Source organism: Myotis yumanensis, unplaced genomic scaffold (genome assembly GCF_028538775.1).
Source record: "Myotis yumanensis isolate MYYU_CA2020_CCGP unplaced genomic scaffold, mMyoYum1.0.hap1 SCAF_17, whole genome shotgun sequence".
In the NCBI taxonomy this organism is placed as follows: domain Eukaryota; kingdom Metazoa; phylum Chordata; class Mammalia; order Chiroptera; family Vespertilionidae; genus Myotis; species Myotis yumanensis.
The window spans coordinates 11,881,084-11,906,046 of NW_027223768.1; the positions used below are offsets into that span (position 1 = coordinate 11,881,084).

Below are 24,963 nucleotides of genomic sequence, written 5' to 3' on the forward strand. Positions count from 1 at the left end.
GCTTGTACTTTGAAGCTGGACAGAACTGGGACCAGATCTCGGTTTCCAGACCTGCAAAGTGCACTATACAAATACACAACTTAAAAGGCTGGTGTGAAGATTGAACAGGATAATGCAGAAGAAATGCCTAATGTCAACCAAGAGCATTATAGGCCTCAACAAATCCTAACTAAACTTTGCAAGCAATTAGCTGCACGTCTCGTGGTTCTGATCTCAGAAATGGCTCCTGACTCTGGTCCCTTCCTTCCTTCCCCATGCTATGGCCTGAGTGGATGTTGCCATCGTTTCTTACCCAAGTTCTTCATTAGTCACATTAGGCTCTTTATTTCTCGTACGGCTGAGAGTCTTTTATTTCATAACATGAAATTATATGTAATAATATGTAATTGCTGATTTCAACTAACACACTTTATCTCTTAATATTATGGTATTTTCTTGTAAGATCCAGTGGCTTCAGAAAGGTGACAACCAAGAAGTGCCAATTAGGAGCCCAAGGTGGCCCAGCTGGTAAGGACACGGAGCAGGGTCTGCAAACTCAAGCCCGCCTAACTTCAAAGTCAGTGCACTTCCGTGGAGTCTAATGTCCAGAGATACAGGGATCCTGTGCCCTTCTTTTGTGGAAACTATGATGGGATTCAGAAAATACGGATCAGCCACAAGGCAGCCTGGGCAGCACCAAGACTGATGCTTGCTCACTCAGGAAACCTCAAACCTTCGTGTTGGAAAGGGCCAGCGGCTATGGGTAAGGTGCAGTGCTGCTGCTCACCAGCAGGGGTCGCGCGAGCCTGCCTGTGCTCACCACATGTGCGATGCAGGTGGCACAGAGCACTCTTGAGCCAGGGACTCTCAGGTAGGTTGAGATCACAAAGCACAAACAGTGACGTCCTTCATCTACACTGGGAGAGGCAAGAAAAGGTTTATTCTGAGAGATTTCTAAGGGACTATGGCCCTGTCAACACCTTGATTTTTTTTTTTTTTTACTTCTTGTTTCCAGAACTGTGAGAAAATAAATGTATGTGGTTTTTAGCCACTCTGTTTGTGGTGCTTTGTTACAGCAACCCTAGAAACAAATACATATGCGTACCCTATGACCCAGCAATTCTGTAGGGTGGCCAGTAACAAGGTGCTATCTCTGCAGTCTGTCAATGTCAGCCACAAAGAACATCTCCTCTGCCCCTTTCCATAGCCACCTGAGTAAATCTATGCAGGGCCATGTCCCTGGCAGGGGTGAGGAGGCTGGAGCGCTGCTCTCCATAAAGCCACACGCCTGCATGGAGGGTCTTCTTAGATGAGGAGGGCAGGTAAGGAACTTCTCCAGGTTATTTCTGAAAGAGGCCTTGGAGAATCTCATAAGCCACTTGGCATCCTTGCATTTTCTCTGCCCTGTGGGTCCTCCTGCTTTCTCCATGGCATCCTTCAGGCCAAAGATGAAAGGGGAAGTGTCCCATGGGGGGTGGGGTGGGGTGAAGGCATCAGTGTGGGGAGGGGGGGAGGAAGCAACAAGGACCAGGAGCCTCGCTGCAAGGGGTGAATGGGTAGAAGAAGATGAAGATGAAAATAGGAAAGGGAAGGTGCCTCTCCACTAAGATTTGTATTTGAAGGTATGAACCTGGGGTTGGGCTCAGGATTTTGGAGGTCTGAACGCTGAGACCTAGATTGGGGAGCGGAGCAGTGAGATTGCAAGGACTGGGGCTGTAACGTGGAAGCATGGGAGCAGAAACTGGAATGGAGTCAAGAAGGACTGGTAGTTGAGAGGGTGACATCTGCATTTGGTAACCTCAGAACCTGGAATCTAATTTTATGGTGATGATTGGGGTGGATTTAAAGTTTGAGTTTTGGAGAAATGTGACTCTGATAGCCAGAGTGATTCTGGGGACTCGCTGGTTGAATTTGGCAGAGGGGCTGAGACTTGTGGGATGGTCTGTCACGGCTGAGATTCGGGACCGAGGGCTAAGACCTGGGGACTTCCCAACGCACCTCAGAGTTGAGGAACTTCAAGCTCAATAGGACTTAGAGGCCAAGAGGGCAGAGGACACCTGGCAGGGAAAGTGACCACTTTGTGGAGTCAGAAGGCAGTTGAAAAGTCTGTGGGGTGGGAGAGGTTGGAGGCTAGAGTAGGCAGAGTCCCCATGTGGATAAAGAACAGGGTTGCAGGCCAAGGGGGCCTCTGCCTCCCAGAAAAACGTAGGCCACCATTTTTCTAGTATTCATAACACTTTAATGCATTTTTCTTAAATTCTCTTGTAGGTATAGTTTATAATAACCCCCCCCCCCAATTGAAAATTTGAGCTAAAAGTTAGTAGATATGGAGATATAGGGGAAAGAGCAAGAAAGTGTAACACCTGTTTAATAGAACTTCTAGAAGCAGTGAAAGGTGGGGAAACTAAATGAAGACCTAATAGATTGTTGAGCTGAATAAAGATATGAGTTATCAGTTTGAATGGGCCTATCAGATGTTAATGATAATAATAAAAAGACCAATACCTAGACAAATCCATATAAAATGTCAGAACTCCCAAGATAAAGTAAAACTACAGAATGCTTTCTGAGAGAGCAATTTATCTACAAAGCAGTTCTTGGAGGGAAATATAAAGACTTAATTGGTTGCATTAAGAAAAAAGTAAGATTGAAAATAATGAAACCAGCTATATAACTTAAGTCTAAAAAGGAACAACAGAATAAACCTAAATAAGAGGCAAAAAACAAAGATATAAGAGAGGAGATCTAAAAATGCCTGAAGTTGGTTCTTTGAAATGACCAATAAAATAGACTAATCTTCAGAAGATAAATTTTAAAAAAGTCATATATATATATATATATATATATATATGACTATTAGGGATGAAAATAAATATAATTAAAGATGAAGCAAAGATTAAAACAGTAAGTGGATATTATGAACAACCTTATGTCAACAAATATAAAAACAATAAAATGGAAAATATTCTGAGAAAAATGTAAATATTCAAAACAGAATTAAGAATAAAAATTTTGAATGGTTATATAACCAAAGAATTTAAACTCTTCCCATGAAACAAAACATCAAGCTCAGTTTTACTTGCAAATTCTACTAGTGTTCCAGAAATAGACTTTTCTAGGTGTCTAAAAATTCTTACAGAGTATAAAAAGACAGGTTCATGTGCCAATGCATTTTGTAAAGCTGTCTGTTATCGTTGACACCAAAACCAGAAATGGATAGTAAAATAAAGAAGAACCGCAAATCAATATCTCTTATGTATGCAGATGCAAAATACGAAATAAAATTATTAACCTAAATTCAAAAATTCATAAGAACGATGTAAAATAACTTGAATTTTACTCTAGGAATTCAAAGTTGATTCCACATGGAAGAAATATATTAATATAACTCACTCCATTCATAGATTAGAGAACAAACTCCATGGTGTCACCTCAGTTTTCAACCACCATATAAAAACTCTTAGCAACCTAATAAAAGAAGGAAATTTTAAATAACTTTAGAAGTCCAATGCAGTGGTTGGACTATTTGATCTTTAAAGCTCATACGTGTTTTGATCTCCATAAATGACTGTTGTAAAATGATGAAGGTGGCAGTGACTGTAAATAACAGAGCTGGGGAGGGGTGATTTGTCTTTCTGTGTTTCCCCATGGTCCCTCTGGTTCTGGTGTTTAACATCTCACACACTTACACCGTGTTTTCCTAAGTTGAGCGAAGCTCCTCTACCTGTCATCCCTACAAGTGCCCAGGAACAGTGTTCACACTGTAGAGGCTCATAAGCGTCTGACACAAGGACGCCTTCTCCTGTCAGTCTGGGTAGCATAAGCTTGGTGGCCCCACGGTACAGCCGCCCTGCTTTCAGACCTTGCAGAGTAGGCTCTGAACTGTGAGAAGGCATCTGCCCAGGGCAGCCCTGTCTTTAAAAATCACTGAGCTCCATGAGAAGACCCATGGTGGCTACTCAATGCACAGGGGCTGTTTATTGAAACCTTTTCCCAAGATGTTTGTGTTTGGGGAGCACTTCGCGACCTTAAGCTCCAAATCAGAGTTCCTATCTTTGGCTGCCAGGCATTCTTCCCACCCCTGGTGACTCCCATCTACCCACCCTCCCTCTCCCCAGTAGAATAAATGGATGTGTTGAATGGGTGAGTGAATGGAAGAAAAGAGAGAAGAGGAATAGAATGAATGAACTTGGAAGCTACAAAGACTCATGGATACCCAGAAATTCTCATGATCAGCAAATTTATTGGCTGAGGAGGCACTGGGGTTGGGAGGTAGTGGTGCAGAAGCCAAGGGGAAAACTGCAGAACAAGATACAGCTGGAGGGTTCAATGGCTTCTTCCAGCTGGGTTAAAACGGTGAGGCTTTGGAACCTCATGGCATTATCACGAGAACACTAAGCCCGTCGGCGCCCACGAAGAACACCTCCAGCTCCCGCGCCTCCGTGGCGTCTCGCGGGCCTCATTTGCATGGCCAGCTGGGCGTCTGCTTCTGCTGGCAGACCTGGACGCACTTGGCACTCCCGGAGCCGCCGCCGCCGCCCCCAGAGGAGCCGCCGCCACAGCCAGAGCCGCCGCCGCCCCCACCGCCGGAGGAGCAGCCGCCCCCGGAGGAGCCGCCGCAGCCAGAGCCGCCGCCGCCCCCGGAGGAGCCGCCTCCGCAGCCGCCGCCGCCGCCAGAGGACCCGCCGTAGTAGCACTGCTGGGGGACGCACGTGGTCTGCTGGCAGTAGTAGCCGCTAGAGCCTCCGCCGCCGCCAGAGGAGCCCCCGCCGCAGCCGCCGCCGCCGGAGTAACCTCCGCCACCGGAGTAGCCGCCGCTTCCGCAGCCGCCGCCGCCGCCGCCGCCGGAGGAGCCGCCCCCGCAGCCGCCGCCGCCACCGGAGGAGCCGCTTACGTAGCTCTGGCAGATCTGCTGGCCGGAGCCGCCGCCGCCGCCGCCGCCGGAGTAGCCGCCGCCGCCGCCGCCGGAGTAGCCACAGCACTCGGAGCCACCGCCGCCGGAGTAGCCGCCACCGCCGCCGGACGAGCCCCCGCCGCAGCCGGAGCCTCCACCGCCGCCGGAGCCGCCGCCGCCGGAGTACTTGATGCCCCCTCCAGAGCCGCCGCAGCCGCCGGAGCCGCCGCCGCCGCCGCCGGAGTAGCCACCGCAGCCTCCACCGCCGCCGGACGAGCCCCCGCCGCAGCCGGAGCCTCCACCGCCGCCGGAGCCGCCGCCGCCGGAGTACTTGATGCCCCCTCCAGAGCCGCCGCCGCCGCCGCCGGAGTAGCCGCCACCGCAGCCAGAGCCACCGCCACCGCCGGAGCCGCCGCCGCCAGAGTATTTGATGCCCTCTCCAGAGCCGCCGCCGCCGCCGCCGCAGCCACCGGAGCCGCCACCGCCGGAGTAGCCGCAGCTAGAGCCTCCGCCGCCGGAGCCGCCGCCGCCGGAGTAGCCGCAGCTAGAGCCTCCGCCGCCGGAGCCGCCGCCGCCGCCGCCGGAGTATTTGATGCCCCCTCCGGAGCCGCCGCAGCCACCGGAGCTGCCGCCGCCGCCGGAGTAGCCGCCGCCGCCGCCGGAGTAGCCGCAGCTAGAGCCTCCGCCGCCGGAGCCGCCGCCCCCGGAATACTTGATGCCCCCTCCGGAGCCGCCACCATAACTGCCGCCGCCGCCGCCGCCGCAGCCACCGGAGCTTCCGCCGCCGGAGTAGCCGCAGCTAGAGCCGCCGCCGCCGCCGCCGCCGGAGTAGCCGCAGCTAGAGCCTCCGCCGCCGGAGCCGCCGCCGCCGCCGGAGGATTTCCCGCAGAACACGGGGCACTGGGGGGTGGGCTGCTTTTTCTGAGACATCTTCTCTGAGGTGGTAGGAAACCCTGGAAGGAGGGCAGAGAGAGCATTATGGACCAGTGGAGAGAGGATGAAGGGGAGGAGGCAGCTGTAGCCATGGCAACCCATCACTAGGAGCAGCCTGCTTGGGCAGGCTTCATGCTCTCCTTGTTCAGATCCGGAGGGCTCTCAGCTGGGATTCCTAGGAGCGGTGAATTTTGGAAAGAGTTGCGTCCTCTCAAAGGAGGTTTTTTCCAAGCTCTACCTATATAGCCTGGTTAGTGGTGCCCATTCTTCTCTCCCCAGCTCTGCCTCTGGCCTCTTGTGTGATTTTGGAGCAAAGGACCCACACTCTCTCCTGTTTCCTCACTTCCTGTAAAGTGAGGGGTTGGAGTACTTCATCTCTCAGGTCTCTTCCAGTCCCAACACTGAATCAATGAGGGCAAATAGAAGAATACCACAGACCTTCACATAGGGTGGGGATTTTACTCATCCCCTGCACCACAGAGGGCTTGTTGGAAAACCAGAAAGCTGCGGTAACATATTCTCTGCAAAAACTTTTAGTTCAAGCTCTTGGTCTATCCCACTGAGCTTGGCCATCACCCGGGACAGTTATCAGAAAAAGGAGGCTCCCCCATGGTCCTGCCTGGACTCCGTTGGTCCTTTGGACCACCATCTCTCACCCGATGACGTCAGCCACCGCCTTTACCACTTGTGAAGTCCAACCTTGGTCTAGGGGACTGGACTAGTAGGAAGTTGCATCCCAGCATCTCACAAGTCATTTCCCTCTCTCTGTAAAACAAGCCTTGGGGTTCTGATGGCTCCTAAAATCTCTCCCATCAGCAGCATTCTCTGACTCATTCTCCCTCTACTCCGTGAGAGTAGGCTCCGCCCCTCCTGACAACCCAATCCCAGGCCATCTCAGACAGTCTCCGTAGAGTGTCTCCCTGTGCCCAGCACCAGGCCTGGCCCCTACAGGGGTGCCTGAGAGACAGGAGATAGTCTTGCGTTGTGAAGTTTACATTCCGGCCAGAAGACAAGCAACACCATCTCCACAGCATCAGCCCGGCCCCCCTTTCTTTCCTGCCTGAATCCCCTCTAAGCACAAATGCAGTTGGGAAGCCAGAGGTCCAGTAGCTCCCAAAGCAAAGAGAGACCTCGCCTGTCCATCCCCCTGCTCTAGCCTCTGCAGGCCTGGGCCAGACCCGCTGAAAAGACCAGGGCCAGTAAACCCACACTTACCCAAAGGAAGGTGAGTGAGGAGGGAGATGCTGGCTGTGTGAGGAGCACTGGAGCTTCTGAGGTTTTATACTCTAGCTGTGACTCATCTATTGATCGGGGCCAGTCTCTTTGTGTTTGGCCTGTTACGTGACCCAGGTTGTCGCCCCACCCCCCTGTGATTGCACGCATTCATAGAGATTTTGGCATTCTTGAAATGGGCAGCCCTAGTGTGTGTGTGACTGGCCCCTTTTCTGATGCAACTGTGCCGCAGGCTGGGCAGGGGGACAGCCAGCCGGAGTGGATGACTGACATTGTTTTCAAATCCTTTGGCCCAGGGTGCATGCCATCACCAGAGGGCCATGCCTGAGGAGTATGTCCCTGACTGACTCTTGACATGGCCTAAGGGAATCACACTGGAGATTTCAGTCTTTGGCCGAAGGAGTGGGACCTTTCAAATCCCACAGTTTGGCTTCTGATCCCATTGCTAGGAAACCTTCATAACTCTAAAGAGAGCTTGCTCCTCTTTTGACAAATGTTTCTCCCCCAGGGTCTCCTGTGCTTGAGACAGTGAATGAAATCCTTGCACCCAATTCGGGGTTGTACACCGTGGATACTGCTGTAACTACAGTGGGGCCTTGACTTACGAGTGTCCCGACTAACGAGTTTTTTGAGATACGAGCCGTCTCTCGGCCAATTTTTTGCTTTGAGTTGCGAGCTAAAATTCGGGTTACGAGCCAGCTTCAGATACCCCACCGCTAGTTGGCGCAGCGAACGTCACAGTGAATGCCACAACATCAGCCCAGCATCACGTGTCTCACTCGTTCACTTTATGATTTGACATACGAGTAATTTGAGTTATGAACTCCGTCACGGAACGAATTAAACTCGTAAGTCAAGGCCCCACTGTAATGGGACACTGGTGGCTACTTTGATTTGTTCTTGGGACAGCAGGTGTCTGTGACATTTGGTAATCGATACTGACTTTCCTTGCAAAGGAGCCAGCTAAAGATCAACCATGTGGTCCTTGCCACCACAGCCCTTTGGCTTTGGTGTCCTGTGGTCTTGTGTGGCAACAATGACCTCAGCCTAAGAGACAGCCATGGAATGAATAAACTTGGGGTTAGGTGTCTGGGTTTAGGTGCCCCCTTTGGTACTTGCCAGCTGTGTCACCTTGACAAAGTCACAGCACCTTACCTGGCGCCTATACACAGGAGACTCTGAGTAAGTATTTGTTGAATGAACAAGCTCAGTTACCTTGCCCATCAGATAGGAATAGTAACACCTGTTTCCTAGGCTTGTCAAGAGAACATAGTTGTATGCAAAGTGTGGGGGTGATGCTGTTCTTTTTATTGTTTCCTCCCATAACAGCACATTCTTACCTCTAACTTGGACTACCCTTGGACCCCCAGGTCAGGAGGGAGTCCATGGATGACTTGAGGCAAGCTCTTGTCTAGGAAAATAAAACTTTCCTCTTGACCCTGGGCCAGTACCATCCCCTCTGTGTATGCAGAACAGCATGCTCCCCCTTCTTTCATCACTGGAACTCAATTGCTATTGTTTAAGATGCCACATTTGAACTTTGTTCCACCCAACTATGTTTTGTAATGACAGCTCCAATAATAAATTGGTGCTTAATTAAGGTGGAGTTTTAATGAAGCAAATGATCCTGATTAAGACCTTTAGAAACTGGTGGCACTCGTTTTAGTGTGGACAGCACGAACCCAGGTGAACACAGGGACTCCCTCCTTAGATAATGGCCAGGAGGGAGATGGTAGGGCCTGTTGAAAAGGCAGGTTTCTCAGTTTGAAGCTGAAGCACATGGAGATTTTGGAGGGAAACAGCTGCCAAATAGATGATTGCCGTGGGTACAAAACAGTTTTTTCAGTCGGGCTGTACCGGAGAGAGGAGCCTGTGTGGACCATGGTTCTAGCACTGCTCTGTGGGCCCATGTTGTCCCATTGTGTGTTCTTTAGTTCTCAGGGAAATGTAAGGAAAGGAATAGTCAGCAGTGCGTGCTTGAGAAGGAAAACCTTTCATTCTGAAATCATGGCCTTCCTACCTTTATTTGTTGTTAAAATATCATTTCTTTTAAAAGTGATAGGAAATTATACTTGTTTCTTTCATGTCCTTGTCAAAATTATATATATATATATATATTGAGAGTGATGTTATTTCTCTATGAAATTGCAAAGTTTAGGCACCTTGCCCTAGCCAGTTTTGCTCAGTGGATAGAGCACCGGTCTGCGGACTGAAGGGTTCCAGGTTCGATTTTGGCCAAGGGCACATGCCTGGGTTGTGGGCTCAATCCCCAGTAGGGGGCATGCAGGAGGCAGCTGATCAATGATTCTCTCTCATCATTGCTGTTTCTATCTCTCTCTCCCTCTTCCCTCTCTGAAGTGAATAAAGAAATATATTTTTTTAAAAAGTTTAGGCACCTCAAGTGCAGGTGACCTCAAAGAGCTAATAATCTTCAAATTACCCGTGCTAATTATGAGGATTTATGTTCTAAGAAAGATATGTGTGTTTTTTTCACTCTATCAGGTTGACGAGCCTAATGCTTTTTCATGAGTATAGCCAACACCGGTGTACTGGGCACTACACTAAGCATCAGGGAAGAGGCCGAAGGCTTTCAAAGCTGTGCATGGATCTCCTTGGGACATTTGGGTAGGGGGTAACTCCTTGTGTGCCTCTGCCACCCTACAGAGCATATAATAAGAAAAACCGAACTAGTCCATTTACTCTGTTAACTTGCAGAAAAGGCTGATACAACATAGTGTCGAGAGCAGTGCCGGCTCCTGTGGCTCTCAGCCTGAGTTAACCTTGCCTGGGTTGTGACTACATGTCCCTGCTTCCCCATTTTACCCTCTAGACCAGAAGTCCCAATGGGCCATCTATGTGGACAGCAACTGGTGATCTCATTGCAGCATATCAGTGAGGAAATGATGGACATTTGTAGAATTACTACACTTAGGTATTTGAAGTTTTGTAAGACTTGGCAGGCCAGGCTTTTAAGATGTATGGCCTTTAGACATGTAACCTTACAGTGTGCTTGCGGCATGTCTGAGAGCTGCAGCCTGACAGATGAGGACACGATTCCTGCCGGGACATGTGTCCTTAGAGGGGACAGCCGTAAAGCAGTTGTTGCACAGTGCACAGTGCCCAGTGTGGTGCGGGGCATTAATAGGCGCTCTGTAAGGCCTGGTGGAGTTGAAGGGGATTCTGGCTTCCCATTGGCTAACAGCCCGGGTTTGAGGGACACATGGTCACTGTGCCCAGGCAATCCTCTGTCTGAGGGACGATTACAGCTCTTAAGTTTGGGGACCCTCAATCTGATAGAAGCCCACTCATCACAGTCTTTGAGTATCTAAAGCTATGCACGAATGCTCACAAAGTCGTAATTGAGGGGAAAATGGCAACAGGTGGTTTGTAAAGAAAATGAACACAGGGCAGGCGTAGAGTTTGCAAGCCTGTAGCATCGTTTGTTTCTCTTAGATGCTGGGCCTGGGAGGTATCTCCGAGCTCGGCCCTCTGTGGGCTCCCTGTCTCCCCTCTCTCCAGCCCTCCTGGGTGAGCAGTGTGAAGAGGTGGCTCAGTGGGGAGAACAGCTTAGAGGTCTGGGAGAAGGCCAGGTCCCGAGTGGCTCACAGCTCTGGAACTCCGTCCCCAGGAAGCTTCCTGAGAGGTTCATCCCACCCACTGGTTCCATCTCCCTTGGCCACTTTCGCTCTTCAGGACTATAAGGAACAAGTGTGCTGGTTCCAGCCTGCAAATAGCAGACCCAGTAGCCTTGTCTCCTTTTTCAAGTTATAACTGTCCTTGAGAGGATGGTCTTCATTGGTTCTTTACTCTGCAGCCCAAGTTTCATAGAGTTTATACCCCCTGGGGCTTGACCAGAACGTATGGACTCTTGAGACCCTTTCAGGTTCTTCCGTGGCTCTTTGTGTGGAGGAGGACCACAGCTGAGTGGTTCGTGGGTTCCCACATGGCTTGTGGGCTAGCGTGCAGGGTGAGCAGGGCCCCTGGGACGTGTTTGCCTGGCTCAGTTGCTTCCCATGTGGACAGACGCTCAGTTCATGGACTGCTGTCACATGTGTGTCTTGTTTATTCCTCACAACAGTCCTGTGTGCTCAGTGATATTATGTCCTCATTTCCCAAATGGGAAGCGGCTCATAAAGGCTAATGGGATTCTCAAACTCCCACAGCCGTGAAGTGGCAAAGCCAGAATTCAGACTCAGATCTTCTGATCTTAAACTTTGCATTTTTTGCAAGCACTATGTAGCTCTTCTTTTTAGATCAGTACAGTATAGGCAGAATGAAGGGATGATGCCCAGTCGGGCTCCAGTACATGCCCTCTGGGAGACAGGGAACAGAATTTGCTCTCATGGATGCTCCCAGCTCCTTAGGGACAATTCCATGCACTGGTAGACTCAGGAGCTGGAAGGACATGCAGAGATCATCCAATCAAGCCCAACATTTGCAAAGATAGATGGAAAATCTTAAGGCCCAGACAGGCTAAACTACTTCCCAAAGCTAAGACTAAACCAGTATCTCAGCTCCCCTCCCCCAGCACCTCCTCCTCCCCCCTCCTTCCTCGAGATCCACTATAGATTCAGGGTGTGACTTTCTGCTTTCTCCTGGCAAGAGTACTTCCAGTGTTGGCAGTGAGACCAGGGAGTAGTTAAAAATGACAGTAAAAGTATTTATTGATGAGCTAGGCCTGGGCGCTCTAGCCTCTGGGCCTGGAAGTAAATTGCTGATTTCACAAGGCCCTTTCACAGATGGGCAACTGCAGAGAGCCTGAAGGCTCAGGGCCTACCTCCTGAGCTCATAGCCAGCTTTACCAACAGGGAGGAGCAGTGAGCAGTCCTTGTGGGCTCCAGTCCTGCTCTTGGTCAGGCAGCGTCTCATGAGGCCTCGCAGGACTGTGTGCAGGGTGGTCCAAGAATGTTGGCTCAAAGATATAAATGCCTTTAATGATGGAGATAAGTATAACTGATTGAAGCCTGGACTTCTCTTAATATATAAAATGGGATACACAAAAGAAAGAAAAATGCCACCGAATCTCTACACCACACTGCGATGTTCACTCTCTTCTATCTCTGAAGTTCACAATGCTTTTTCCCCTTTTCTTACATTTTTATTCTCTATTCTCACACAAACACCCATGGAATGCTTTTGTTCTTAATTCATTTTCTTCCTCCCACTGTGGCCCTCTTGGGGAAAAAAGAAGCAAATGAGATGAGCACATTCAATAATTACAGGCTTCCTATTAGGAATATCTGTTTCAAAGGAGGAAGATATCAGAAATTAACCACAGCATTTGGTAGTGGTCCAGCAAAAAGAAAATGAATAAAAATGTTTAGACTGTTATCATCCCTGTAGTCATGACCTTTGGGTAGGTCATAAGTCAACTTTGATCCTTAAGTGCTGCTTTCAGGAATCCCCCCTGAGGCTGCCGTGGGCTGTGGTGTGACTCCTCTCTCACCCACAGACTAGTAACTAGGATTTACTACTGAAAACCAGAATCTGGATCCATTCTGTGTCTTGACCAGTAAACCTTGTTCCTCCGACTTGCTGGTTATCCTTCATTCTTCAAATGATACTCCTTATTTCAATAGCTGAACTTGTGGAAGTTAGGTGGATGACTTGGGACAAATCTTCCCACTGCTTAACAGGGTGGAAACCATAATGACTTGGTTGCTAGGTCTTTATGGACTTCCTTTGGGTTTGTCCATGTGCTCAGAGACTCCCGAGGTGATGGCCTGTGAAGCCACTGCCCAAATATGGAAGAGGTTTCTAGAGCCTTCCCTTCTGGCTAAAAGGGCCATCCAGGCAAGAGCAGATCCTGTCTAAATCTTATTATTCCAATCTAACTCAGGGCTGGGCCTCCACGTGAATATTTGCTAAATATTTGTTGATTAGCCAAAGAGGTGACGAGAATTTGGTCTCACATCCAAGGGCAAATGTAATCTGATTTAGTTTTCCATGGAAAGTAGCTTAAATAAATTGTCCATGGCAAACTGCTCTCCCTGTCCATCCCTCATCGTTCACCCAAAGTGCCTGATTCTCCCCTTGTCTCTGCTTCCTGTTTTTCAGAGTATCTCTTGGATCATGGCTTTCCAGTGACCCTGTCCTCCTACGGCCCAGTGGTCAGATTTCTGGCCAGACCTGAAGCAGCACCAGGGAGGCTGTGAGGTTTGCTAGTCTCCGGTGTGTTCTGGACGGTAGGGATCAGAATCTTCTCTCTTCTGAGAAGGTTTTGGGGTCCTGTTGGGCCTGTTCTCTAAACCCAGCCCCAGCGCCAATGACCTGCGAGCTTGGGCAAGGCACTGTCTCCCAGGCCTCAGTTTCTTCACCTATTAAGGCCATCTGACTTACTCCCTCCAGGTTTCCTTTGGGCCCCTCCCCCCATGGCCCCTCTCTAAACAGAGGAAAGAGAGATGAGGAGGGGCAGAGGCAGTGACAAGGAAGGAACCAGATGGGATGACAAGACCATGAGCTGTTGGGAAAGAGCACAGAGACTCTCATCCTCCCCAGGCATCAACCTCGGGCTCAAATCGGGGGCATTAGGGGGACTTCTCTCTCCAAGAGGATTCCTGGCCAGAGCTGAGTGTGGAGGAGGAGGGAGGGGTGCAGCAGGAGGACCGGTGAGGAAAGTTGGCTGGGTTATGAGCAACCTTGCAGAGTGTCATTACCCAGGGTGGGTATAATTGCAGGGGTTTAAGAAAGGCATGTGGGCAGGCTGGGTTGCTTTAGATTTTCCTATTATTAGTCTATGTCATTTTGAATCCAAAGAAGGATTAATTTGGCTCCTCAGTGCTCCTTGGCAGTGATTCCCCTCGGGTGGGGGGAACTGCCCCCTAATCCTCTAGGAGGTCATTCTGCTGTAAAAACGTAAAGAAAGAAAAAGTGGCCTCAGTACAAACTGAGCAAAGAAAAAAAAAGTCACTCATAATTCCAGTATCCAAATACAACTGATGTTAAAGTTTTGGTAACTCTTTTTACATTGCTCTTTTTATGCATACTTCCCCTATATATAAACTCCTGATTTTGGGTGCTGATTTTCCATGTGACATTTTCCATGTGACCCCCATATTCCTATGTCCCTTCATAGTCTCTGTAACCATTCATTTTAATGGTTGTGCTCTAGTGCCCACTCCTATGGTTAGCACTTAGACCTTCCAGTTGTCCCTTGACCTCTGTACCCTCGAGAACTTGTTGTTGGATTTCATTGGGTCATGGTTGCCTCTCAGACCGCTGGCAGGGACTTTATCTTCCTTCAGGTGCACAGTGTGGCTGTATAGTAGGTGAGGAGAAAGGTTTGTTGTGTGAGGAACCCCCAACCCTTTACTTCTCGTCTCCCCTGAGTCTCCTGTGCAGAACCTGGTGACTCAGTTTCCCCAAGACTAACTACAGTGGTCGGCAAACTCATATTCAACAGAGCCAAATATCAACAGTACAACGATTGAAATTTCTTTTGAGAGCCAAATTTTTTAAACTTAAACTGTATAGGTAGGGACATTGTTATTAACTTAATTAGGGTACTCCTAAGGCTTAGGAAGAGCCACACTCAAGGGGCCAAAGAGCCGCATGTGGCTCGAGAGCCGCAGTTTGCCGACCAGGGGTCTTACACCACAGAGTCATCGTTTTCCCCCAAAGGTTGTTTTCATCTTGTCTCCTCAAATGCCATCTCTTCACAGACTTCTGGGCCAGGATTCCCTGGGGCTGTGTGGTCAGAAGCAACCATTTAGTGTATGTGAGGAGGTATGGGGACGGGGCAGAGAAGGAGTCGACAGTTCAGTAGGAATTAGGAGAAGTCAGGTAGGATGTTGAATGCAATGCCAGCCAAGAGCCCATGGGACAAGGAAATGCGGAGAAAAGAGCAACTGGGAGCACCTTGGAAGAGGTGGGCTTAGAGTGAGGATCGGAAAGCATTCATTGTGGGCTGCGCCAGGCCTTGTGCTGGATGCTGGGGACGCAAGACAATGATTGAACGAGGTTGCCCTTCCAAGGAGACCTCAGTCTAGGTCAGGGGTGGGCAAACTTTTTGACTCGAGGGCCACAATGGGTTCTTAAACTGGACCGGAGGGCCGGAACAAAAGCATGGATGGAGTGTTTGTGTGAACTAATATAAATTCAAAGTAAACATCATTACATAAAAGGGTACGGTCTTTTTTTTCAATAGTTTTATTCATTTCAAACGGGCCGGATCCGGCCCGCGGGCCGTAGTTTGCCCACAGCTGGTCTGGTGGAAGATTGGATCTAGTGTGGGCAGGTTTCTCTAGGTTTGGACTTTGGCTCCCATATTGTCATTATATGTATGCATACGTGCTTGTCCATGTGATATGTGTGCATATGTATATATCTATGTGTTGTGTGTACATGTGAGTATGTGTGTCAGTGTGATGTGTCTGGATGTGTGTGTATGTGTGTGTTTATGTATGTCTGTCTTCTCTCCTCCAAAGCCCTGCCCTCCATAGGGTTTAATATCTCTCCTCACACCGACTCTTTCTCACAGAACCCGCCCCCCTTTCCTGGGAAGACACGGGATCGCGGGCACTCTTCCCAAGCCCTGGGTTGCTCTCTGATTCTCACTTGTCAGCCTGCCCTCGGTGCCCACAGCAACTGCATTGTGTGAAACTAACTCACGTCATTCTCCGTGGCCCTGGATTTGCCCTCATTATGTCATTCTGCTGAACATCGTTAGTGCCCCCATATTAGGATGAAACCCAAATTTCTTAGTCAAAGGGCCTGTTGTGGCCCAGGTTCTGCCCACATCTGATTAGTTCCCTACAGGAGCATTCTGCTCCGGACACCCCATACCCTGCTGAGCCAGGCTTCGCTTAATGCCTTCATAGCTTTCCCTGTGCCTTTTCCCGCGTCTGTGAATGTCTTCTTTCCTTCATTTGTCTAACTTCGACTTACTTTCAATACTCCACCCAACATCACCTCTAAGAAGCCGTCCCCAACACCCAGTCTGATGGAGAGAGCATCTCCCAGCACAGGGATCCAATCTCCCACTAGACCAGCCGTGGGCAAACTACGGCCCGCGGGCCGGATCCGGCCCGTTTGAAATGAATAAAACTATTGAAAAAAAAGACCGTACGCTTTTATGTAATGATGTTTACTTTGAATTTATATTAGTTCACACAAACACTCCATCCATGCTTTTGTTCCGGCCCTCCGGTCCAGTTTAAGAACCCATTGTGGCCCTCGCGTCAGAAAGTTTGCCCACCCCTGACCTAGACTGAGGTCTCCTTGGAAGGGCAACCTTGTTCAATCATTGTTTTGCGTCTCCAGCATCTAGCACAAGGCCTGGCGCAGCCCACAGTGAATGCTGATAGGATGGATGGATGAGTGAATGCCTACCTCTGGAATCCTCAATGGCCTGGATGTCAAGTATTTTAATCTAGGTGGGGAGGACATTAAGTGCCTGTCCTATTTTCACCTCCCTGACAAGATTGTTTGCTCCTGGAGGGCAGGAGTGGCCTTGCAGCTCTTGGTAAACCTGGAGCCTGTGGACATACCAGGCACTGAGTCAATATTTATTGAAAGAAGAAGGAAGGAAGGAAGGAAGGAAGGAAGGAAGGAAGGAAGGGAGGGAGGGAGGGAGGGGGGGGGGAGGGAGGATAGGAAATATAGTCAACAATATTGTAATAAATATGGATGGTACCAGGTGGGTACTAGAAATATCAGGGGAAACACTTTGTACAGTATATGACTGTCTGACCACTATGCTGTACACCTGAAACTAATACAAAATAATATTGGATGTAAACTGTGTTTGGAAAAGAAAATTTAAAGAAAGAAAGAAGTAGAGAAGAGAGGGAGGGAGAGGAAGGACAGATTTGTTTCAGGATTTGTAACACCGCTGGTTCAAGTTTAGTGAGAATAAATGACTTCCCCACCCTCCCCAACTTTGGGTTTTCTGATCTAATTCTAGCAACTCCAAAATTTGATAGGGCCTGTTTGGTCCCCAAAGGGGGTAGATAATCGAGATTACATAGTTTTAGAAGTTTTTACTTGGATGTTAGAAAAGGTTTCTGAATTATTGGTGTGATTTGATTATCAAGATGTCTGTGATATTAACATCTGATTTACTTATTCATGGTATTTAATTGCTCTCCATGATTAATTAGGACATTTCCTTCCTCATAATCCCCCTGGATTATGGAAGAGTCACATAAAGTGAGGTGTGCTTTGCCCTGGGCGAATCACAGCCCTCCTTATTTAATAGCTCTGCATCACTTCTTTTATTTTCTTTAGGAGAACAGTAGAGTTTGTGCTAGAACAGGTATTTGAATCCTGAGTTCTTTCCTTGTTAGTCTTGGAATTTGGAGCAAGTCACTTGACCTTAATGCAGAATATGTGGGGTGATGAACACAATACAACTTACATACAGATGATGTATTATAGCATCCTATACCTGAAACCTATATAACCAATGCCACCCAATAAATCCAATAAAAAACAGGATATAAAATAATACCAACCTCAAAATTATTGGGTCAATATAGGAGAGAACTCAATTCCAACCCTGGGCTATGGAGTGGACATTTCTAATTGGGAGAAAAGATTAGGAAATGAAATCTGGAAATATAAACCACTCATTTGAGCATTTGAGAATGAATAGGGGGGAAAATAGAGTCCCCCCCCATTGCCCCTTCCTTAAATGATTTATTCACATTTGAAGATTGTGGATAGAGGGAGAAAACAATTATTTTACACATGTAAAATAATGGATGGTAATTTGCAAAGGGAATGAGTAAAATGTTATTTAAAAGTTACTTTTGATCTTCAAAAGATCTTAATGGGTTTTAATATTTTCATTCATTTGTTAATGTGGATAGATTGTCAAAGTAAAACTTTATTATCTCTTCAAGCCACAAATAGTATATAAAGGTGATATTTTTATAAAATTTGATATATTTTCCAGAAATGTTTATAGCTATGCACCACTCTTTTTAAATCCTCACCCATGGATATGTTTTTGTTGTGTTTTTTAAATTGATTTTAGAGAGAGAGGGAGAGAGAGAAAGAAACATTGATGTGAGAAAGAAACATGTGAGAAACATCAATTGGTTGCCTCCCTGTGCCCTAACCGGGGATTAAATCTGCAACCTTTTGGTGTCTGGGATGATGCTCAGCCAACTAAGCCACCTGGCCGGGGCCCAGTGCACCACTTTGTGTATTAGAACAAACACCTTTTATCATTTATACTTTTAATGGATACTATTGCTTAGAATGAGGTAAAAGGAATAATATTTCGGTAATATACCTTTTCACATAAATGTAGTGAAGGAAAAAAAAAGAGTGAGTCGATCTAGAGAAACGTGTTAAATAATAATGCAGGTGGTACATGGAATATGGGAAAAACTGAAGGAGGGAAGTGAATGACTGAGGTTTCCAGAACCCTCGACTACAACATGGGCCCTGCTGTTTTCCTTTGGAGGTTCCAGACACGCCCTTGGGAAATCAGACTGTGGTGCAGGAGTCCTACCCCATGCTCCTCTGTGGGCAGGGGAAGGTTCAGAAGCCCAGCTCTCTCCCTGCTGAGACGGGCGCTGGACCTGAGGGAGATGGCCATTCAGGAGCTGACAGGTGGAATCCTGGTGTTATCACTCGGTAGCCATGGGCCTACACATCATATTACTCAACCTTCTGAAACTATTTATGTGTAGAATGGATTTCCTTTGCCTATGTTTTGTGGATGTTATAAGGATTAAACAAGGTCTATTATTTGGAAAAACTACTGAACAATAGTAGGTATTTAATTAAATGTTGGTGAGCTGAGTGTATTTAAATTAGAGTGTAGACATTGGGTAGTAGTTCAGAGTGGGGCTTCATAAGTGAAAAATAATTAAAATGGAAAGAACTGAAAAAACGAATGCATTTTTTTATGTGTTTATTAAAATGAAAAACAAACAAGCAAAAGTGGGCCTTCATCCAGGGGCACACAATTTATAAGGTTCAGAATTATAGTCCAAAGGATGACGCTCTTATGGGAAAATGTCAGGTGTCCATGAGGGGTTGAGGGTGGAGAATTGACCAGAGGAATGTTTTAGGGGCAGATTGTCTCCAGTGGGTTTGCCTTCCCGGTGGTTGATGTTGAATTAAGGGTCTGGCTAGCCTTGTCCCCTTTGTCCAATTCTCTTCTATGCTCTTCTCTGAGGCACTCATTCAGTACTTCATCCTTTTGTTACTAATGACAGCAACTACTGTTTGTTGGGCACACACTGTGTGCCAAGCACTATGTTAATTGCTCTCCGCCTGTTACTTCATTTAACCTCATCACCGCCCAGCCGGAGTGGCTCAGTTGGTTGAGCATTGTCCTGTATACTGAAAGGGTGTCGATTCCATTCCTGTCAGGGCACATACCTAGGTTGCAGGTTCGATCCCTGGTTGGAGCACTTACAGAAGGCAACTGATTGGTCTATCTCTATCTCTATCTCTATCTCTCTCTCTATCTCTCTCTCTATCTCTATCTTCCTCCTTCTCTTCCTCCTTCCCTCCCTTACTCCCTCCCTTTCTCTCCCTAAGCATGTCCTTGGGTGAGGATTTAAACAATAAAATAAAACCCTGAGCACCTGTGGGACTAGTATTGCATTTTATAGATGACAGAAGTGAGGTTTGAGGAGCATAAAGAACTTGCCCAAAGCGATATGCTCAGAAGTAAATGAGCCAGGGTTACAGCCAGGTCTGTCTGACTCCCATCTCCATGCTTATGAAACTCTTACCTGTGTGATACAATTCTGCACCAACCTCAGTGTCAGCAGATGTTTTCTGAGAGCTGTCTAGTTGTCACACATTCGTATAGGCCAGTGGTTCTCAACCTTCCTAATGCTGCGACCCTTTAATACAGTTCCTCATGTTGTGGTGACCCCCCAACCATAAAATAATAATACAGGTGGTACATGGAATATGCTACTTCATAACTAATTTTGCTACTGTTATGAATCGTCATGTAAATATCTGATATGCAGGATGTATTTTCATTGTTACAAATTGAACACAATTAAAGCATAGTGATTAATCACAAAAATAATATGTAATTATATATGTGTTTTCCGATGGTCTTAGGCGACCCCTGTGAAAGGGTCGTGCGACCCCCAAAGGGGTCGCGACCCGCAGGTTGAGAACCGCTGGTATAGACAGAGACGCGTGCACATGCACGCTCACACACACACACACACACACACATTCCCCTGCCTTTGTGAAACGCATTCTAGCCCAGTGGGGAGAAGGACTGGGCTTTATGTAAATGCTGGGCAGATCACTCCACACTATCTGACCTCAGCTTCCTCATCTACACGGTGAGAGGTCTGGAATGGCTGATCCCAAAGTTCCCCCAGCTTTGGTAGGACTGTGAACTCCATGAGGGAAGAACTAGTGCTTCCCAAATCCTAGAATTCCTCGCACAAAAATGCTGACAGCCTGATTGGCCCCTGGTTTGGTGGATCTTCTCACATTGAGGCCACTGGCATTGGGTTGAGGGAGCATGTGGAGAGTTCAGCCCAAGACAACTTTGGGTTTGAAGGTCACTTTGTTGGTTTGGTCCATCAGTCTTGGGGATCTTCCAGATCGAGCTCGCTGAGGAACCCTAAGAAACTGAAATTAAAGCTGGTGTATTAAGCTTCCATAATAGAATAGCGGAGACTGTTGGGCCTCCCGTCAGCAGGGGAAGCCCAGGCTTTAGGACTCCCAGTTACCCTTGCTTTGGGTTGAATGTAAAGGAGGTTCCCCACCACGCGTGGTATTACCTGTTCCAAGAAGCCTCTTCCAACACTAGGTTATGTGACCCCTTCCTGAGCCCTTATAACATTCTGGGCTTATTATTTAAGGAAAAATGATCATTTTCTTAATATATTTACACTATATATTAGTGTAGGTTTTCCTCACTGGACTAAGAACTCCTTGAGGGTAGAACTGAAACTTCTAGATCATCAAACCCCTAGTACTTAGTCCAGTGTCCGTCACGCAGTGGTGTCCTGTAAGTGTGGGTGAAACAAACTTAGGGGGGACGGCATAACCAAGGATGTATCTGCTTTTGGTCCCAGGAGAATGTTATTTCATTGGAAGAGGAGCTTGCCCCGGTGAGGAGGTCATCCAGCCCTGCTTGGGAGCCCATCCTGGCACCACTACCACCATTATCATCACCGCTTACGACTAGGCTACAGACAGGACATATACGAGTAGATGCCACACTTAACCCAGGCCTTTGTCAGCATAGTATCAGGTCTTGGAAACCTAATACAATCCAGAGGAAGGCACCAGGAAGACTCAAGAGCAGGGTAACATTCATTGCTGCTCATTGTGCCTAATTCCCCAGTGAATCAAACGTGAGACAATAGAGGTGCTTCAGCCAAACCCTTGGCTGATAGAAATGGAATTAGCCTGGTTCAAGTCCAAATGATTTGTTGTCTTTGCTGGAATGAGTCTCAGAAATGCCACAGAGTTCCAGAGATGCCACGGCTGTTGTGTTTACTCTGCTTGGACAGGCCATTAGAGGCACAACGATGTGTTTTTCTTTCAAATAAATTGTTTTCTGATTCCTGAGCCTGGCAGAACAGGATGAGTGTCCCTCAGCAGGGCTCGGTGTCTGTGGGGGTGTTGGGCCAGGTGTGGCTGGGGAGGCCTTCCTCCACCGCTGGAATGTGGCCTCACTCCTACTGGGTGACCTCTCCACAGGGGTCCCCTTTTTACCCGTGAGGAAATGGAGGCAGAAAGAAGCCATGCAATTACTCGGGGTCTCAAGCCCTAAGTGACAGATCCTTTACACAGGTGGGGATGCTAAGTCAGTCCATGTATCCTCTTAGTCCTCCAATCAGCACATATAAAACAGTCAATAAAGGCTAGCATTATTCTGGGGCTATTGGTGATGATTAGGGCCAGAGAATTATGGTTACCTTTACTCTTACTACCCTCAGATGGTGATGGAGCTCATGTCTGGGGCATTCATTTTGCTTCTGTTAACAAAATGGTAAGGAAACTGGCATTTCAAGCCTTGGTTGGAAAGTCTACCCTATTCTATTCTATAGCCACAGACCACACTCTTAAACTTCGAGGGGACATAGGTTGTCATAATTAGCAACCCGGTGTTTGTGCACAGGTAACATAAATGCAAATATAGTTACATGCAAATATGGATGCATAGAAATTCCCACTTGTGCTGGAGCAGAAGCAGGTGGGGGAGGAGCTGAGTTATGCTGGGTGCCCAGGAAAGAGACTGATGGGGGGCCCGGTACCTGAGACTTGAAGGCAAGAGATCTTGGGTTGAGCTGTTGGCGTGTTGGAGGCGGACTAAAGAGGAATTTCCTTCTGACCCAGCAAATTCTACAGGGGCCAGAAGGAAATGGCACTCAGGCCCTCACTGAACATTTACTCTGGGATGGAAGCTGGAGATAGACATGAGGAAGGCACACTTCTCTCCGCGCCCCTGCCTCTGAGGAGCCCCCATTATTGCACGGAGGATGGACATTAGAACAATGATTGCACTACAGGTTGACACACAAGGACATACAAAGTGTGGTGGGGTCCTTATAGAGTTCGAGCCCAGGATATGTCAGAGGGACTGTGAGGGTGGGGGAGGAATTCGAGGCAGAGGGGAGAGCAGGCACGAAGGCCTGGGTGTGACGCAGCAGGGCACCTACAGGCCGCTGCAGGATCCCGCAGGACAGCTCTTAGGGAGAGCACATGCCTGGGTGGAGGGCAAGGCAAGTCGTATCACGGAGGGAGCGGAAAGCCATATTTAGGAGCTTTGACTTTTACCTTCAAGGATACAAGCAGCCACCAAGGACTTTTAGGAAAGAAAGAAGCACGATTATATCTTAAATTTGCAAACCAAGCTGTTTCTTCCAATATTGGCATCCCAGCGAAAAGCTGAATGAGGTGGCAGTGGGCTTGTCAGAGAGAGAGCACAGTGGAGCTGGGGACCAGGCAGGGGCTGGCGGGGTGCCCCGGGAAGTGATGACCGGCTTTGACTGGTGACCTTGGCCTGACCATGTCCTGTGGAACAAACAAACAAATCCTTGAATGCCTTTGTCCTGACGAGCACAGAGCTGCTTCATTTAATCCTTAAACTAACTTGTGACTTTGGCATTGCTTCTCCCATCGCGCAGCTGAGTAAATGAGGGTGCAGGGCGGCTGAGGAGGTGCCTCCGGCCGGGCAGGCGTGAGTGCGTGTTCATGTGGAGCCCTGAGGGGTCCAGGCCCCGCTCCGTCCTCATCCTCGAGGGCCAGGGGAAGGGAGTGGAGCTTATGACGCCCAGTTTCCCATGGTGCATCTCCTTGGGCAGCTGCGGAATGCGCGTTCTCATACCCATTCGGTGTCTGCTGAGGAGGAGGGTGTGGGGAGGCCCAGAAAGCCTGTGTGTTTCCAGGAGGCTCCCTGTCCCCCAGGGAGGAGGCAACAGGGTGGACCCCCAGGTTGGTAGGGAGATGAGGGGCCCATGGCTTTCATCACAAGGGAAAGCCTAGATCAGCACATAATCCATCTCTCCTTCTGGAAAAACCGCTCCCAGGACATGCCTGACTGCCAGTAACACTCAGCAGTTGGGCAACCTGGCCCCTCAGGGGCTGCCTTTCTTCTGCAGTTTCCGTGATGAGAAAAAAAGGGATTTCTTAACCACTCAGCTGTAGGAATCAATGGGTGGAGGGGACTATGGTGAAATGGGGTACAGCTCCGCCCCACCCTGCAGGGCTGCCTGCTGGAGCAGGACCCTGGGTCTTGGGAACTCTGTAGGCAGCCGCACCTCTGGGGTTAGGAAAGTGGGATGCCTTCTACGCTAATTCTTTGGTTCTTCTGATACCTTAACTTACCCCATACAGTGGCCAGCTACCTTGACAAGGGTTTTACAACTGGACCTGATTTTGTCTCCTCAATAACCCTGAGAAGTAGGTACTGATTTCTTTTTGTTATTTATTTTATATATATTATTTCAGAGAGGAAGAGAGAAAGAGAGAGAGAGAGAGATGATGATGATGATGATGAACGAGAATCATTGATCGGCTGTCTCCTGCATGCCCCCTATTGGGGATTGAGCCTGCAACTTGGGCATGTGCCCTTGACTGGAATCAAACCTGGGACCCTTTAGTCCATAGGCCGACACTCTATCCACTGAGCCGAACCGGCCAGGGCAGTACTGATTTCTTTATTTGCCGGGTAACAATATATGAAGCACATTACCATGAATGTCCATTTGATGCCACGTCCATTGCCGTTCAGTGAACACAGGTGCAGTTCTGGATGCTGGGAAGACAGCAGAGAACGTGGCCACGAGGACGCGATCACACCTGCACCAGCAGGCTGCCCGTTGCAGGATCTAATGACATAAGGGGCATCAGTGTGTTTGATGGACCAGAAAGTGCCATATGCCTCTAGGGCCATCCTGGCAGGAGGAAAGGCTCAGTACACTTCAAAAGTTGGATGACATTACCCTGTGTGGTTTAGGAGACCTGTCACTTGTGACTGCCCCACCACAGGTCTTAAATCAGATGACTGGGGATCTGGGCCTTCAAGGTCCTAGAGGCCAGACAGAGCACTACTGGTTGCCCAATTTTCACAAGCTGTGTGGGTTCATCCCCACCCCCCCATTCAGCTCCCTCCACAGGGCCCGTCCTGGGCTGGGAGGGTGCTTAGCAAAGGAAGGCCAGGTCCCTGCAGCCCCTCATCCTGGGATGAGGCTGAGGACTGGCCCCATCCCCTTGGCGCTGAGAAACAGCCCATGGGGAGAGCTGGGGTCTTCATGACTTCAGTTGGAATTCACTGGTTTGTGTTTGTGATGAACTGTCATCTTTGTTTTTTGTGATGCTTTAGTCAAAAACTGTTTATTATTATTTGTTTACTAATATACCATCCTCGAACCCATAGCAAAGACTACTGATGTTACAAGGTTTATGAAATAGAAACAGAAAACCAGAACCAAAGAAAGGAAGACAGATCAGATACAGGAACAAAGGAACAG

The 24,963-nt window shown here is 48.4% G+C and overlaps 1 protein-coding gene and 1 long non-coding RNA gene across 2 annotated transcripts; one reads left to right on the forward strand and one right to left on the reverse strand.

Annotated features, from left to right (window-relative positions):
• Window positions 1–4,231: 4,231 nt before the first annotated feature.
• On the reverse strand, window positions 4,232–7,046 carry LORICRIN (loricrin cornified envelope precursor protein). Its single transcript, XM_070395998.1, has 2 exons — window positions 7,022–7,046; window positions 4,232–5,826 (listed from the first exon to the last, which is right to left on the reverse strand). The coding sequence occupies exon 2, from the start codon at window positions 5,801–5,803 to the stop codon at window positions 4,439–4,441; it is 1,365 nt and encodes a 454-aa protein (XP_070252099.1). The 5' UTR covers window positions 5,804–5,826; window positions 7,022–7,046; the 3' UTR covers window positions 4,232–4,438.
• On the forward strand, window positions 5,727–24,362 carry LOC138995506 (uncharacterized). Its single transcript, XR_011468637.1, has 3 exons — window positions 5,727–7,031; window positions 13,097–13,224; window positions 24,225–24,362. It is a non-coding gene; the product is annotated as an uncharacterized lncRNA (long non-coding RNA).
• The last annotated feature ends 601 nt before the right edge of the window (window positions 24,363–24,963 follow it).